Here is a 16,674-nt window from a genome sequence, read left to right as displayed (position 1 = left end):
TGCTCAGTCAGCTGTCAAGTTCTTCAAGGGACTGGTCTGCCATTTTGGTGTGCCAAACAGAGTCATCACCAACAACGGCACGCAGTTCACAAGCCACACCTTCATGCAATACATTCAAGACCTCGGCAGCAAGGTCTGTTTTGCTTCCATGGCACACCCACGGAGCAACAGCCAAGCGGAGAGGGCAAATGCTGAAGTGTTGCGAGGCCTAAGGACGAAGACCTTTGACAAGCTGCACAAGAGTGGAAGGCGCTGGGTTGATGAGTTGCCGGCGGTTCTTTGGTCGATCAGGACGACGCCAAATCGAGCCACCGGTCAGACACCCTTTGGCCTAGTATATGGGGCGGAGGCAGTTCTCCCCACGGAACTCATATATGGGTCACCTCGAGTGCTCGCTTATGATGAGCTTGAGCAAGAGCAGTTGTGGGCAAGATGACGCAATGCTCCTTGAGGAAGATCGTCTTCGGGCGGCTGTGAGAGCAGCACGGTACCAGCAAGCCTTGTGCCGCTACCATAGCCGCAAGGTTCATGCCCGAAGCTTTGAGGAAGGCGACCTTGTTCTTCGGCGCGCTCAGTCGGCCAAGAATTCCAACAAGTTGACGCCAAAGTGGGAAGGCCCTTATCGGGTAATACGAGTCACCAGGCCCGGTGCAGTCCGCCTGGAGACCGAAGATGCTGTCCCAGTGAGCAACTCCTAGAACATTGAGCATCTTCGCAAGTTTTACCCATAAGGCGCGGTACAAGCTTTGCCGGCAAGGCATGTAACCCTTTGTACAAAGCCAGGCGCAGACCCTGAGCATAGATAAATGAAGCGCTGGCGCCCTAAGTTATAGCATGCATGCTAGGTCGAGTCTCTTCCTTGGTTAGGGTTGATAGTGCTTAGTGGCGATTAACCCCTAGCCTAGAGGTCGAGTGCACGTCTATCTGTTTCTTTTCTGTCCTGCTTTGGTTCGCAGGGCACATGGGCACTTCTGCTGAGCTACTTGGAAGAAAGGAAACGGACCGGCGTCCCGACCCTGGTAAACCAGAGTTGCCGGGGCTGCAAGCACAAGGATCCAACCGCGGCAAGACAAGGTTGCCGGGGGCTGCAGATCCAGATAAGTCTTTCATCCTCTATCATGCATTTCGGAACGGAACTGGGATATGTGAAACCTCGTTTTATTTCTAGGCCACCGTGCTCCCCTTTTCTATACCCAAGGATTATCTCCTGGGCCCGGATTTGGTTGTAGTCGCGGTGGCAAGGAAGTAGAATGAGGAGCCTAAGCCCGCTTCATCCCTGCCTCTGCCAAGGGCACGAGAATGGTCGAGTGAAGTGGGGGGACGGCAAGGCCTGTTGCCGGGCGGAAAACATTTATCTTAAATTGTAACAAGGATTCGCTCCTTGTCGCGGGGTCTACCCACGAACGGAAAACCCGGCAAACATCCCTTTTTCATTAAAAACATCCCACACAGGTACAGTCCGTACGAAATGAAAAACATGAACAAGGGGGATTACAAGCTTTAAATTTAACAAGGCCCGAAGGCTTACATATTAAAAAAGAGATGAGATGCCCATAATCCCTTTCTTGTCCCTCTCCTCAGGAGGCATGTCAAGGAGGCGAAAGGGGCGCCTAGGCAAGCTACGAGCAGCAGAAAGCACCAAGAGAACACCTCGGTGGCCGCCTACGGGTGGGCCGGTGATGACGGTGCCGGGAAAGGAGCTAGAAGACGAGGCGGCAGGACCGGCAATACGCGATGAAGGCGTCGGTGCCCGCGTACTCCGAGTTGATGGCCTTGCCGCCCGCCCTCTTCCTCTTCCGCAGCCTCCCGACGCCAGCCGCCCAAGGAGACGGCCTTGAGAAGTTCAAGGAGCTGGCCCCACCCCCGGCAAAACTCTGCCGGAGGAGCGGCCTGGTGCAGATGCTGCTGCTGCCGCACCCGCCCAGGCGCGGGGCGTCCGACGCCTATCGGACTCATCCCCGTCATCTGCCTCGCTGTCCTCCTCATCACTTTCGCTCGAGCAAGAGCTTCCATCGTCGGAATCTCCGTCGGAGGAGCTCTCCACGCAGCACTTCAGGCGAGTCCCGAAGTCTCCGAAGACCTTGACGGAGAGCAGGCCGTCCTCCATTAATTTGAAATAGAGGACGAGCCCTGCCGTCAGGCTGTGGATGCGAGCGAACGTCTTGCACCCACGATGGAGGTACATGACCCGAGGGGCCGGGAAGTCGACGTCGACCCGCGTGCTCCCATTCCCACAGCCCCTCATGTGCAATCTGAGGGATTGGGGCGGGTCACGCTCCATCTCCCGAGCAAACAGGGCGGGAAGACGAAGACGGCGATGCGGAGGCCGGCGCAGCCTGATGAAGAATTCACGGGGCTGGTCTCCAACATGGCCTTCCATCGTAAAAGGCATCATTGGCGGGGGCGAAGCCGGCGCGCCGCCCCGCCCTCCTCTTCCCCGAGCACTACGACCTCTGCCCCGGCCTCGCCCCCTCCCCCTTCCCCTCGTGACCGGCTCCACCACCGCAGGCTCAGGAGGGGAGGGACGCGCTGTCGAGCGGCGACCCTCGCCGCCACCGTCGAGGGACCAGGATTCCCTTTCTCCATGGCAGTGAAAGGAAGAAGCAGAAGCAAGAGGAGATGGATGACAGAAGAGTGCGCGACGCCATCCCACCTTCCCCCTCCTTATAAAGGGGCGGGTTCGGGGATCGGCCGCCCCGCTCGGCCAATCCAGCCACTAGAGGCGCAGAGAATCGGGACCGACCCGCTGCCCCAACCAGCGACGGCCCGGTTTCTTGCCTCCACCGCTTGCCACCCCAAGCGCATGGAGGACGCGTGGCGAACGTGCAGAATCGAGGGGACAGGTGAGGCGACCTCTCCCCACCTCGTGATCATGGGGTGTGGACGCCTTGAAGACCGCGACCCGGCCCCGCGCGGTAAATGAGCCGCGCCTCCACGCCTCCCTCTTTTTATGGGGAAGGCGCGAGCCGCCTCTTTACCACGATGTGACGCATGCATGCGGGAATCGCCCCACGCATGCCACCCATGTCACGCGCACCCCTCCACGCTGCGCCATGCCGCGCGCGGGTCGTGGGAAGCGAAGCACACGAAAAGTTTTTACCGCGGTAAAAAAACCGCCCCGCCTGCCCGCGCACCGTTTTGGGCCTGGCCCAACAACGCGTCGCGCTTATGTGTGGCCCAGGCCCGGGGGCTCCTGTCGGTGTACAAAGGAAGGGGCGCACCTTTGTACCCCTTTACCTATGCACGGGCAGTCGGAGCCGCGCCCGTGGTCACACCAAGCAGAACAGGGGAGGTGAACCAAGGCAAAACCGAAGCACAAGACAGCCAGAGCAACGCCAAGACCAAGAACGCAAAGAAGCAGAGGGGCGGAGCAGTTTCCCCCGGCAAGACCCTTGCCGGGGACTGCCTCAGCAGCCCCGGCAAGACTCTTGCCGGGGCAGCATGCCCGAACACCAACATGGCGAGCCACCCTTGAGCCCACGTCCCCAACACCATCAGCCACGTGGGGCCAGCGCTCGGGAGGCACCTCCGTGGCAGCATGCAGATCTTTGTGAAGACATATTCAAGATCAGATGAGGATCAGAAGACAACGACCCTTGACAAGATCCTTGCCGAGGAGAGCCACGAGACCCCCCGGCAAGATTCTTGCCGGGGACGACAGCGCGCCACAGCAAGACCCTTGCCGGCCCCCTGGCAAGGCGCTCACCGAAGACGCCAGCAGGACCACTGCCAGGGCCGCACCAGCCAAGTCTCCACCACCGTTCGCATGCAGCTGCCAGCCCAAACCAGCTGGGCAGGCACCTGCGTGGCAACATGCAGCTTCCAGGCAAACTCAGCAGGCGCCTGCGTGGCGGCATGCAGATCTTCATGAAGGCCCTACCACCACGCCACCTCAGCTGCCTGCCAGCCTACATGGCACCGCACGCATCGCTGGCCAGGGCGTGTGTTGAAGCGAGGAGGAGCGGCGACAGACGGGACGGGCCTCACCCCCGTCCCCGATAAAGCTAGGGGACACCTCAGCGGCGCATTAAATGCAACTTGTCCTGTAATGCGAGCGGTAAGCTCGCAATACTGTACGCCTTTCCACCTCCCGTATGCCACTGTGGCAGCCCCTTTCGCCTATAAAAGGAGGCCCATGGCATACTGGGAATGGATTCGGCTCTTTTGAACCACGCACTCACCATAGCTAGTTCAAGAGCTCAAGAACTCTCTGAAATACACCCACCAAAGCAAGACTAGGGTTTTACGCATCCTCGCGGCCCGAACGTGGGTAAACGATCGTTGTGCTGACTACTGATCCTGCTCTTCTCGCAACCCTGCGCCCCGGCAACCGTAGGAGGGATTCTTGTGATCCCATAGGTGTCGTTCCACACCGACAATGACAGTCACCATGATCATATTTGAACGTACGTAGATCATCTGTGTGCTCAACCTCAGGGCACTCGGAGATTTTTGGAAGTGGAATCCGCTGACGAGTGTACACATTCACAAGTTCCCACTCGCAATTGTACGCAATATAAACAACCCAATCTCCATTTGCGCCAGCCCAGGCCTTACCCTAAAGCGATGGCATCTTGACATCACACGTATCATTATGAGGCGGCATCAACTTGCACAAGGCGAGGCCTCCATCGTCCGCGCGCATGCGAACAGGCTTATAGCGAAGAAGATAAGGGAGATCAAACCGCTCCTGGACCCTTGGGTTCCTTGTAATGATGTTATTAGTTTAGTCGAGAATGGTCTTGAACGAACCTGCCATGCTAGCCGAGGTGATGACGTTGCACCAATCAATGAGTTCCCCCACCACGTCATCTTTCAGATCGGGGCAAGAATAACGGGGTCGTTTCCGGCTTGTTCCCTCCATGGAGAAGACGATCGAACAATGGCAGAAGGAAGGGTGAAGGCAAATGGAGGAGGGAGGAAGAGCGTGCGACAGCAGTTCCAAATCGAGAGGGAAAGGCGAAGAGTCGGTGGATGGTTGCCAGTTTGCCACGGTACACGAAGAGGCGCCCCGGCCTACACGTCCTTTTGGAAATTGTACAAAAGGACTCGCCGTCGTCTCACTGACATGTTGGAACGGGACCACATGTCAACGAAACATGGTGTGTAATTTCTCGTGCAAAATGCGATCTGGCCGCGTTGGCCCGAGGTGCGGCATTAGTTATCGACCTTTATTTTTTTAATGGCGTGCCGTTCAGTTTTGAAGCACGACTAACTGGTACTGTTTGCAGAGAAAATATAAACTACTCTACCACTACTCCACCTCTAGTACTAGTAGTATAAAAAATATATATAGGCTGGAGCTTCAGAGCTTTCTTGCTAAGGGCTGCCCACTTGCTTCTCACACCATCACCCTCTCTCCAGATCTAAAAAAGACGACCTCTCTCTCCCTCCTCACCGATGGTCACAGATCCGCCGGGGAAGAAAAGGACGTGCAGCGTTGACGCACTCGTCGTTGGCGAGCGAGGTCACGCACTGACGACAAGGCCGTCCTCTCAGACCTAGCGCCCGCGCGGGATGGCCTCCGTCCCCAAGCTTGCTGCCGTAGTGCGTGCGGAGGACGACCACGATCGAAGCCACTTCCCGCCGACCCTCAGGAATGCTACCTCTTTTCGAACCATACCCTTGTTCTATTGCCCCATCTGCCACGTCGCTGCATGTGGATCTTTTTCCACTCCACCATCTTCCCAATTTGCTATCCTCTGCTCTGCTGGTCACGCAGACGAAAACCTTAATTTGCACTATTAAAGGAAACCCTACTTCATGCAGACTAATCCATGTCTGGGTTGAATAAGGAAAGGAAGGGAGATTGTACTGTCCAAGAGAGTAGGCATCGAACCCGCATCTAGGTTGAGAAGGGGAAAATCAGTAGCTAAGGAACGAGTCTCGTGTCTCTTGGTTGAAGAAGGGTAGAAAGGCATGACAACGCAATAGAGAATGACCAGGTCGATCAGTTTGTTGTCCTCACATAGGAAAAAGGTGGCTAAACAGAACCAAAATGGGACGTAATCCACATATGCTGCCTGGATATTTGTTGCTCTGGGCAACCATACCTCCCTCACCACTCTATGCGTCCGTGGAGGTACATCGTACTGGTGCGCCCACTGTCCGTATGGGCCTCCCATGCTCTTATTGTCACTTTTTTGCTGTTAGTATAACGCCAGCAGTCAAGTCAAGCAATGCTACTGCTAAAGTGATGCCACATTTAACTAATGCCGCACTCAGTCTAATGCCATCGATAAATTTAAGCAATGCCATTTAATGTCACTGGATTATTTCAGGGTTAGTTGTTGATTGTGGATGTATTAAAGATTTTTCAGCTAAGGCATTCTAATGCTGTTGCACAACCAGTATACCAACGATGAAACTTGTTACTACCTTCAGATTTTTGCACTGTTAATGCTTATAGATTACATACCTCACTTTCATGAGATAAGTTAATTTTTTTGTACAGTGTCACCAAAATGCCAAGGCGCTGATGTCATTTTATTTTGGTTAAACTGCACAAAAAACTATGAAGACAAGAGGAAAGGTCAAGAGTGGGCACCGCCTCCTCTGGCTGTTCTCTTGATTCGTTTGATCAAGTTTTTATTTTTGATCGATTATCAAGATTGGGATAGCAATTTTTAAGGCCCCCCGAGTTCGAAATGATATTTACCTTGGAGGTACATGGTTTGCAATTTTTTTATACTGTCATTAGTTAATAATGCTAGTTACCTTCCGACTTTTGTATTTGGTTTAATGCTCATGCACAGCTAGTATGCCAATGCTGAAACGTGTTACCTTTACATTTTGTATTGTTAATTCTTATAGAAATCTTCCAGTGCTAGAGTTTATTGAAATCTGTTCACTAAAACCATTGTACTGTACCCTGTAATAAAATAACTACTCTACTGTTGCACTAGCCACTGGATTAGTGTATATTTGTAGTATTCGAAATTTCGAATGGTGTTGCATTAGCGTATGGACATAAAGAAAGTGTGGCAAGCTTTCCCAGATATGTGCTCAAGAAAACTACTACCTGTTTTTCTAAATACTAGACGTTTGGGTACTTTAAATTGAACCGCGAAAACGTCTTATATTAAGGAACATAGGGTGTAGAGTTCACTCAAATTATCCCGGTAAAGCTAGTCACACCTTTGTTAAAATTAATGTTCATTATGTTATCGGAGGAGGTCTGTAAGTTTGTCTCTAATGCCTGTCGACTACATACCTGACATCATGATGTAATGTTAAGTCATTTCCTTTTGTACAGTGTCACTGAATTGTCAAGGCAGTGATGGCATTTTATTTTAGTTGAACTGCACAAAATATGCTTAAAAGAAGAGGAAAGGTCAGGAATCGATCATTCTTTCAGAAAGAACTATATATGCCTTTCTGACATCAGCCGATGTTGCCTTATTTATTCCTTCAAACAGGTGGTTAGAAACAGTCTTGCTACCTTTTCCCACTAAGAAATTGGAATGCTTATATTTGTGAGTCTATGATTCAACTAGTGCCACTTTTATAGTAATCACACTTTCAATATCTACGCAAACAGGGATGCTCGATTTTAGTGGAACTGCACAAAAAGTCCAACTGGTTCAACATTAGGAGCATGTTTTCTTCCAAACCTTTATATCCAATTGGTGGCCCTATGCGCTGTTCATTACGAAGGTACATGGTTTGCTACTATCTTGCTACTCTTTTTGTACTGTCATTAGATAGTAATACTAGTGGTTTGCATGTGAATTTATTGGCAGGGTGGACCTACATTGGAGGTGCAGGACAGGATTCAATGATTGGATGCTCAATTTCAGTTGTATCGATTTCACCTCTTCCATCACTGCGAACATGGATATCCTTGGTCTGATGAAGAATAGGCACTATATTTCTGCTCTGAACCAGTAAATCAATTCAGTATGAAATTGTCCAGGGCAAAACATGATTGTATCAAATTGTCCAGTGCAAAACATGACAGATGCTAAGCGGAAGAGACATGTTTAAACCGAAAATACAAGGTGGGGTATATGTTTACTAGCTGCTTGATATTTGTGCAGACAGAGATGTCTGCCCGTTGCTATTTGGCAAACACACAAAGTGACCGCAATTTTGGTTGAACTGCACAAGAGAATAGTATAGTCACTGCATGCAGTGCCATTTGAAAATAGACATAGAAAGATTGGATAGTCACTTCATGGACTGCAGAAAAGTAGTATCGTACTATTTATTGGCCAACACTAGGTGCTTCATTCCTTTGGTCTGATTATACAATGGGCATCATTTTTCCTAAGTTAAAGTTTGTATTCCGAAAATAGTCTCGCCGTGTGATCGAGAGAAGACCAAATCATATTGCAGTGGATGTTCCTCCATCATGTGTGGTTCATTCTCATGGTTCCAGTTGTTGGTGAAACCACTTGCGTTTGCAAGAGGAATTGTAGACTTCACAAACAAATTTGTTTTTCAGTCTGTACTGAATGTGCCAAGAGAAGCATCCATGTTAGTAGGCAGAACAGATGTTTTTTCTATATCTTTGCTTTTGGAGCCACATATTTGTATATGATCTGTGAATCATTGAGATGCATTAACATGTTGATCTTATGTATGGGAATCATACTAGTTGATTTTAGTTGCGACGCAAGATCCGAAGTGGCTGATCTTTGCTTTTGGAGCCACATATTTGTATATGATCTGTGAATCATTGAGATGCATTAACAGTTCCTTATTTCTGTTCGCTCAGTGTTTACAAGTTACGGATCGATCACTAGCTAGTCTACTAATGCGCTCCTGGCAGTTTTAGTTGCGACACAAGATCCGAAGTGGCAGTTTTTTGAATAAAAATGCCTACCTCTGAAGAAACTGACAAGCTGCTCTGAAGAAAATGCCATGCAAATTTGAAGAAACTGCCGGCGAAAACGTTCGCAAATGCCTTATCTCCCAGCTAAAGTTCATCAACTAATGCCCTCAGCTGTGACTCATTGCATGCTGCTCCGCGTACTGGCTGCGAGCGATTTTGAGTGCCTGCATGTAGCCGGCCGTAATTAAGACGACTAACTAATGCGAAAAAAGATGCGCTTTAATTGTTGCGGGCCTTTTAAATCCGTGGAATCATTATTGACAAGGAGGGAGATGATTCGAGTGCACTAGTTTGACCGTCATGCCGGCGTGCGACCCAGCACGGACGGGACGGGACGGCACAGTCATAATTTCAGTTTCTCTAGTTTTCCACGGCAAGCTGGCGCGCTAAGCCATGCCTGCTTAATTATGCATTGAATTCTGATGACCGTCGCGCTACCTTCCGCCTATAAGTACTGTTTCCCGGCCTTCAATGGTGGCACCATGACCCAACTCGCCCTATCCTCATAAGCCCCCACCGGCCCGACGTCGCTCGCCACTTATCCTCGCTCTCGGCACGTCCGCCATGCCCCCGCCCGTCCGCGATAGGCGAGGCCAGAGGCGGTCACCGCCGGAACTAGTGTTCAGTTTTTCACCGGAAGGCAGACGGAGGGAGGAGGCATTCTATCGGTCTTTAGATGGCAATGCGGAGATCGAGGACTTGTTGGAGCGCGACCGCCTGGCGGAGGAGCAGGAGTTGTTGGAGCGCGACTGCTTGGCGGAGGAGCAGCGTATCGCCGATTTGCGCCGCCAGCGCGACATGGAGCAGCAGCGCACCGACGCTCTGAGTCGCGAGCAGAGCGCCCGCAACTAGGCCGACTACGTGGAGGCCGGCGCCCGACAAATAGCCCTGGAGGCTGTCGGGCACGCACGCGTTCGCGAAGCCAATTTTTTCTACCAGCTCGTCAAGTGGGTTTCCCGCTTAGAAGCTGAAGGTTCGGTGGACCACGCTGGCATGGAAAGGGCCAACGCGCGCGAGCAACGCGCCCTATCACACCTCTGGCAAGTCCGAGGCGAGGCGGAGGACGCCGGTGCTGGCGTTTAGCGTGTACCGCAGATGGCGGCCGGCATCGTCTAGTTAGCTAAGAGTAAGTTAGTACTTGTACGCTACTAGAGTATTAGTGGGAGTAGATAGTTAACTTGGCTATGATGGTTGTCAACGTGGAAGTTCATTACTCTATATGTGGATCAGACCTGTTACTTTGCTCTGAATGTTGAATTTCTGTTTGAACGTATGGAATGGGCTGTTATTTTTTTAAATGGGTTGTATTTGTCCTCCACGGGTTTAGAGGCTGACTTGTGGGCCTACCAAGTTGATGCGTACACAATCAGGAGATGATTGTACATGGAGAGGATGATAGCAGGGACCCGCCAAGGTCATGGCAGTACGCAAGCAAGTGCCTCCGTATTTCAACCCAATAAAAAAATGGCTCCTCCTAATGGATTTCTGACATCTGGGTCCCATGCCATTGTCAACATAGTCAATAAATGAGAGAATTGCACAACGAGCGGCTGACACCAGGGACCCAGAAGCTCGCCCAGTTATTTTTGTTTTGGGTTAATTTGATAAATGCCACTCCAAATCTGGTGTTTTTGAGAAATGCCACTGCAATTTCCAAACTTTGAAAAATGCCATTTCATGCCATTTCCAGTGGCATTTTTCGAAGTCCGGAGTGGCGTTTTTCAAAGTTTGCAAATTGCAGTGACGTTTTCCAAAGTTTGCAAAAATTGCAGTGGCATTTTTCAAAGTTTGCAAATTGCAGTGGCATTTTTATGAATCGCCATAATTGGAGTGGCATTTATCTAATTTGTTTTTGAGACGGAAGCAGGGTGTCAACTGGGCTGTGCGGGGTACTCTGGCTTGTTTAGACAACCTTCTCTTTTATGTTTAGCACAGACCAGCCCAGTAGTTTTTTTTGTTTCTGAAAATGGCTAGCCCAGTTTTTTGGTGATTTGCCACGTAAGTCACTTTGTCAGGCCTGGTGGGCTGCAAATCTTTCAAGACGAGGAGAGCTTCATTCGGCTGGCCGAGAAAATGGCCTATTAGTAATGAGAAATGGGCTGTACATTTTTAAAACACATCAAACCGGCAATTAGTTTCAAATTTCTTTTTTTCGTTTCGAGATTGTAAATTGCATTAATTTTTATGCGTGGACAATTTGTTGGATTTTATATTGATATACATTTATTTTTAAAATCAGTTTGAATGTGACTCAAAATTTCGGAATTAAAAACAGTTCAGACCGCACCGAAATATGCAAAATTTCGTATAATTTTTTAACCGTGGCCACAATATGGGCTGTAATGCTAACAAAAAGAATATGGGTTCCAAAAAAACCTTAAGAATTAGCAAATGGGCTGTAAATTAGTAGTAATAATGGCAGATGGGCTGTATGTTGTTTTCCACAGATTTGAGGCTTTCCTAAAAAAAGGTTGACGCACAAGCAGTGACTGTTGGATGTCCATCCAACGGCCGTCGTGCTTCATCAATCTCCGCTCTTCCTGCTCCAGCCGCTCAAACAAGCGCCGGCGGGACTGCCCGCTCCCTCCTCCCCATGGCCGGCTGTGCTGCCGCGCAGGCCTCACCGCCCCACCGTACTCCCATCGCTGGCCTAGCCATCCCTCTACTCACCCACACCTCCTGTTATTCTCCGGCGACGGCAGACGAACCAGTAAACCCTCATACAGTCGTACTCCCCTCCGTGTGGGAAACAACTGCCGAGTCTTCCCTGCCTCCGTGTTGTTCCCTTCCTAGGCCTCGCCGTCCTCCACCGCCTTGGTGCTCTCAGTGCGGCCTGGTCAACGTGGTCAACGACCAACATGCATCTGAAGTGGACTGTACGTGGAGAGGCTGACAGCTGGGTCCACGGCCGCACACAAGGAAATGCCTCCTTATTATGCGTGAAATAATGATTCCTCCACCTGACATCTGGGACCCACCGAAAGGGCCTCTGTATTTCGTGAAAAAAACATTACCCCCGCTGACAGCTCGGACCCACCAGCTATATCTTCGCACGCAAGGAAGTGCTTCCTTATTACGCACAAAAAAATGAATACTCCCCCTGCTAGCTGGGACCCAGTATAGTGGCAGGCTGACTTGTGGGCCTACTAAGTTGACGGGGACGGAGGGCTTTGTCAACTTAGTCAATATGCACGATTCTAGCTCTAGTGACCGTACGATGTCCATCCAATGGCCGTAGTGCTTCTTCAACCTCTGGTCTTCTTGCTCCAGCCGCCCAAAGCAGCGACGGTCGTGCCGCATGCTCCTGCCTCCCGTGGCCGGCTGTGCTGCCACGGAGGCCTCACCGCCCCTACTATTCCCACCGCTGGCCAGGCCCTGCGGCGACGGCAGCCTCACACCGTAGCCGAACCAGTGAACCCTCGTACTCCTCTTCGTGCGGGCTTCCACTGCCGCGTCTTCCCCGGCTCCGCGTCGTCCCCTTCCTAGGCCTCGCCGTCGTCCACTGCCCTGGTGCTCTCGGTGCGGCGTGGTCAACGTGGTCAAGGAACGACTTCCATCAGAAGAGTACTGTACGTGGAGAGGCTGACAGCTGGGTCCATGGCGGCCGCAAGGAAGTGCCTCCTTATTACGCATAAAATAATTATTCCTCCACCTGACAGCAGGGAACCACCGGACGGGCCACCGTATTTCACGAAAAAAAAAGTTTCCCCCTGACTGCTGGGACCCACCAGCTACATCTTCGCACGCAAGAAAGTGCGTTCGGGCAAAAAAATGATTCGCCCCCTGACTGCTGGGACCCACCAGCTACATCTTCGCAGGCAAGGAAGTGCCTGACAGTCGGGACCCACCTGGTCGAAGCGTACGTAGCATTGTCATTTTTGTCGCGAATGTGTACGTACATACTGGTCGATGTAGAGGCGCGCACGTGTCGTAGTAGAGGCGCGCACGTAGCATGTACACGTACGTACAACGGCCAGTGTGCAAGAAAGAAAATATGGCCACGTACGTACATATGGGCAGGTTCTCGAACGCCTACTCGCGCATACGTACGGCCAGGGCTCGTGCACATGGCTGGGTCAGAACGGAGAAACTGTGTCGTCGTCGTGTTCATGGGGAGCCAACCGGCTCGGTCGGAACGGAATGCGTCGTCGTGTTCATCGGGAGGGCTTGGACGGAACAGCCGATGGAAACGAGGCCTGGCGTACCGCAGAACGGAGGAAACAACCTTGTGTTCGACCGGCCACGGTCGAAACGGGATCCTGTTCATCGGGAGGGGTCTGGCGTACCGCAAAATGGAGGAAACGGACCTCCTACGATCGAAACAGGGGTCCTGTTGATCGGGAGGGGTGTGGCGTACCACAAAACGGAGGAAATAGACTTGTGTTGGAGTGCTACGGTCGAAACGGGGGTCATGTTCATGGGGAGGGGTGTGGCGTACCGCAAAACTGGACTCCACGGGATACTGTTCACCTCCACCGTCGCCCCCCTCCAGCCTCCACGGGCTACTGTTCATCCATCGTCGACCTCCTCTAGCCTCCACCTGCGACTGTTCATCCACGGGATCCTGTTCATCCAGCGTCCACCGTGCGCTACTCCACCGGCTACTGTTCAACCAGCCCTCTCCACGGGCTCCTGTTCAACCACCCCTCCATGGGCTACTGTTCATCCAGCCCTCCACCGTCTACTGTTCATCCAGCCCTCCACGGGGTCCTGTTCATCCAGCCCCAACCGGCTTGATCGACCGGGGTCCTGTTCATCCAGAGGCAACACCACGGGGTCCTGTTCATCCACCCCCACCGGGAACTGTTCATCCAAACCCCCCAACAACGCTCACTGTTCATCCAGAGGCAACACCACGGGGTCCTGTTCATCCACCCCCACCGGGAACTGTTCATCCAAACCCCCCAGCAATGCTCACTGTTCATCTAGAGGCAGCATCGATCGGCTTCAGTTAGCAGCTGTAGCGAAGGAATCGCTCGATAGTGTTCAGTTAACAGCCATCGATCGATCGCTCGGGTTCAGTAACGCATAGCCTGCAGTGCAATCGCTCGGGTTCAGTTAGAGCCCAACGCCTCGCTTGGGTTCAGTTAGAGCCCAACGCCTCGCACCCACGCGAGTGCGTGTACGAGAGAAACGCGCATCGCTCGGCCCCGACCACCCACCATAACCAGGAACACCCCGATATTTTCCTCGCCCTCGCTTCTACCACGGTTTTTACCATCATGGACGGCCCAAAGAATGTCATGCAGCCGCGTCTCTGGCCCGCCCAGGACGAAAAGCCCATTTTCTGTCATGATTTTTTGTCATAGAAGTAGGACCCCATCACATCTATGATGATACCGGGTTTTGTCACAATTATCGTCATAGAAGTGTCATAAGTGTGACAGAATTTTTTTTGTTCGGCCCAAAATGGCACGGATGTGTCTTTTTTTTGTAGTGAAGTAGTGTGTCCATTTAGGAAATCGGTGTTGGAGATGCCCTTACATAGCAAAGATAAAAATGAAGCTAGAATCTTTGCCTGTGATGAAGCAAAGAACTTCCTTTCCCCTCTCTTCCTCCTTCATCCATTTCTACCAGGAAGGTCATCCCAGCAGCCAGGAAGGAATTGATTCCAATCCAAGCTCTCACACTTTCGGCTACATTCCTCATCCACTGTAACCCAGAGCATCTATAAAGTGACTTCATTCCGAGTTTTGCATCTCAAGAAACAAACACAGAGCACACGCACCAACTCGTGTGTGCCGAGATGGAGAGAGGCGCGGGTGGCAGCGACGATTCGGCGAGGGCCGTAGGCATGTGTGACCGACTCCTGACATTCCTCGCCAAGAACTTGTCGATGAACAGGTCGAGGAGCATCATCGAGGGGCCAAGAGACACCGGCGCCGGCGGCGATCACAGGAATCACGTAGAGCGGAAGACAACGAGTTCGCTATGAAGATCGAGAAGGCCGAGTTCGAGTTCAGCCATGAGGAAGAAGGCCACACGAGCTTCACGACTACCATCCTAGAAGAGACAATTGCTGATGTGAGAGCAAGTGATCAGCACAAGGAGGCCACGGCGGAAGCCGGCCATCAGGTGGAGGCGATGAAAGCGGGCGCGGCGGCTGTGCAGGAGAAGAAGCCGAGGAGGTCCGTGACCATCAAGGAGGAGGCGGGCGGCGTCAAGGACAAGGCCAAGAAGTCGCTGTCAAAGAAGAGGCAATCGTCGTTGTTGAGCGGCGGCGGCCAGGTGGTCGGGGCAGGAGGGGAGGACCCGGTCCCGAAGTCGCCGCTGAGGTGGGGGCTCCGGCCGAGGATGCCGGCGACGAACCTGAGGGTGCCGTCCAACATAAATGAGAAGTCGTCCAACTTCATTGAGGAGCGCAGGAAGGGCTTCGGCGCCGGCGGCAAGCCGGGGAAATGAGCTGACGCTCCCAGCACGGTGGATGCTTGCAAGCTGCAATGTTAATACAGTACAGTAATTAAGTGTGTGCGTGTGTGCGTTGGTTTGGATGATTGTTGGTTGTATCTAGGAGAGTTTCATGATGATCACCAGAGAAGAATCCTTGATTGTAACTATGGATAAGTTTGTTAGATTCATGTCGATGTTACTGTTTCGTGTTAACTATAGCAAAGGTAGTATGGGTTTTGCTAGACAAAGTTGTTTTCACACGAAAAAACAAGACAGAGTTGTTTTCAAAGTGGATTTCAAGAAAGCGTATGATAAAGTCAAATGGCCATTTCTTCAACAGGCCTTGCGTATGAAAGGTTTTGATTTGGCCTGGCGACATCAGGTAGAATCTTTCATGCAAAAAGGGAGTGTTGGAATTAAAGTGAATGACGACATAGGTCACTACTTCCAGACACATAAGGGCCTGAGACAAGGAGATCCGATGTCACCTATTCTGTTCAACATAGTAGTTGACATGTTGGCGATTCTAATAGGAAGGGATAAGGATGCTGGTCAGGTAGGTGGCCTGGTTCCTCATCAAGTTGATGGAGGTGTGTCTATCCTACAGTACGCCGATGATACTATCATCTTTATGGAGCATGACTTGGCAAAAGCGAGAAACATGAAGCTGGTGTTATGCTTATTCGAACAATTGACCGGGTTAAAGATTAACTTCCATAAAAGCGAATTGTTCTGTTTTGGAAGAGCCAATGAGGAACAAGATGCTTATAAGCAATTGTTTGGGTGCGAATTGGGGGCTTTACCTTTCATGTATTTGGGTATACCAATTCACAATCGTAAGCTGACCAAAGAGAATGGAAGTGCATTGATGATTGATTTGAGAAGAAACTGAGCTGCTGGAAGGGCAAGCTGATGTCATACGGAGGCTGGTTAATTCTTATTAACTTGGTTCTCACGAGTATGCCCATGTTTCTCTTGTCCTTTTTCGAGATACCAGTTGGAGTTCGGAAAAGGCTGGACTTCTATCGATCCCGCTTCTTCTGGCAGAGTGATGAACTGAAGAGAAAATACAGACTCGCCAAATGGGATATTATTTGTAGACCAAAAGACCAAGGGGGTCTGGGTATTGAAAATCTTGAGGTGAAGAACATATGTCTTCTCAGTAAGTGGCTGTATAAGTTATCTGTTGAGACGGAGGCCACATGGGCGCAGATTTTGCGTAGTAAGTACCTTCATTCCAAAACTTTGTCTTAGGTGACAGTGAGACCGACAGACTCGCCTTTCTGGAAAGGACTGATGAGAGTTAAATCAGTTTTATTCAATAGGACAAAGTTTATAGTCGGAAACGGTACCACTACGAGATTCTGGGAGGATACATGGCTAGGGGAAACACCCCTCGCGCTTCAATATCCTTCCCTTTATAGCATTGTTCAACGAAGAGATGCTTA

The 16,674-nt window shown here is 51.2% G+C and overlaps 1 protein-coding gene across 1 annotated transcript; it reads left to right on the top strand.

The window, feature by feature from the left end:
• Positions 1-14,582: 14,582 nt before the first annotated feature.
• On the top strand, positions 14,583-15,271 carry LOC141021717 (uncharacterized). The gene is made up of 2 exons (XM_073497574.1): positions 14,583-14,741; positions 14,783-15,271. Exons 1-2 carry the CDS (start codon positions 14,583-14,585, stop codon positions 15,236-15,238), a joined length of 615 nt encoding a protein of 204 aa, XP_073353675.1. The 3' UTR covers positions 15,239-15,271.
• The last annotated feature ends 1,403 nt before the right edge of the window (positions 15,272-16,674 follow it).

This window comes from Aegilops tauschii, chromosome 4 (genome assembly GCF_002575655.3).
Source record: "Aegilops tauschii subsp. strangulata cultivar AL8/78 chromosome 4, Aet v6.0, whole genome shotgun sequence".
In the NCBI taxonomy this organism is placed as follows: Eukaryota; Viridiplantae; Streptophyta; class Magnoliopsida; order Poales; family Poaceae; genus Aegilops; species Aegilops tauschii.
Note: the sequence above shows the minus strand (reverse complement) of the source record. Positions and strands in the feature narration are given on the sequence as shown.

Excerpts from the sequence above, each read along its gene's own strand:
- LOC141021717 (XM_073497574.1), top strand. The coding sequence starts at position 14,583 with ATGGAGAGAGGCGCGGGTGGCAGCGACGATTCGGCGAGGGCCGTAGGC. Across the intron at positions 14,742-14,782 it reads GCGGCGATCACAGGAATCAC|GCCGAGTTCGAGTTCAGCCA; the intron begins GTAGAGCGGAAG and ends AAGATCGAGAAG.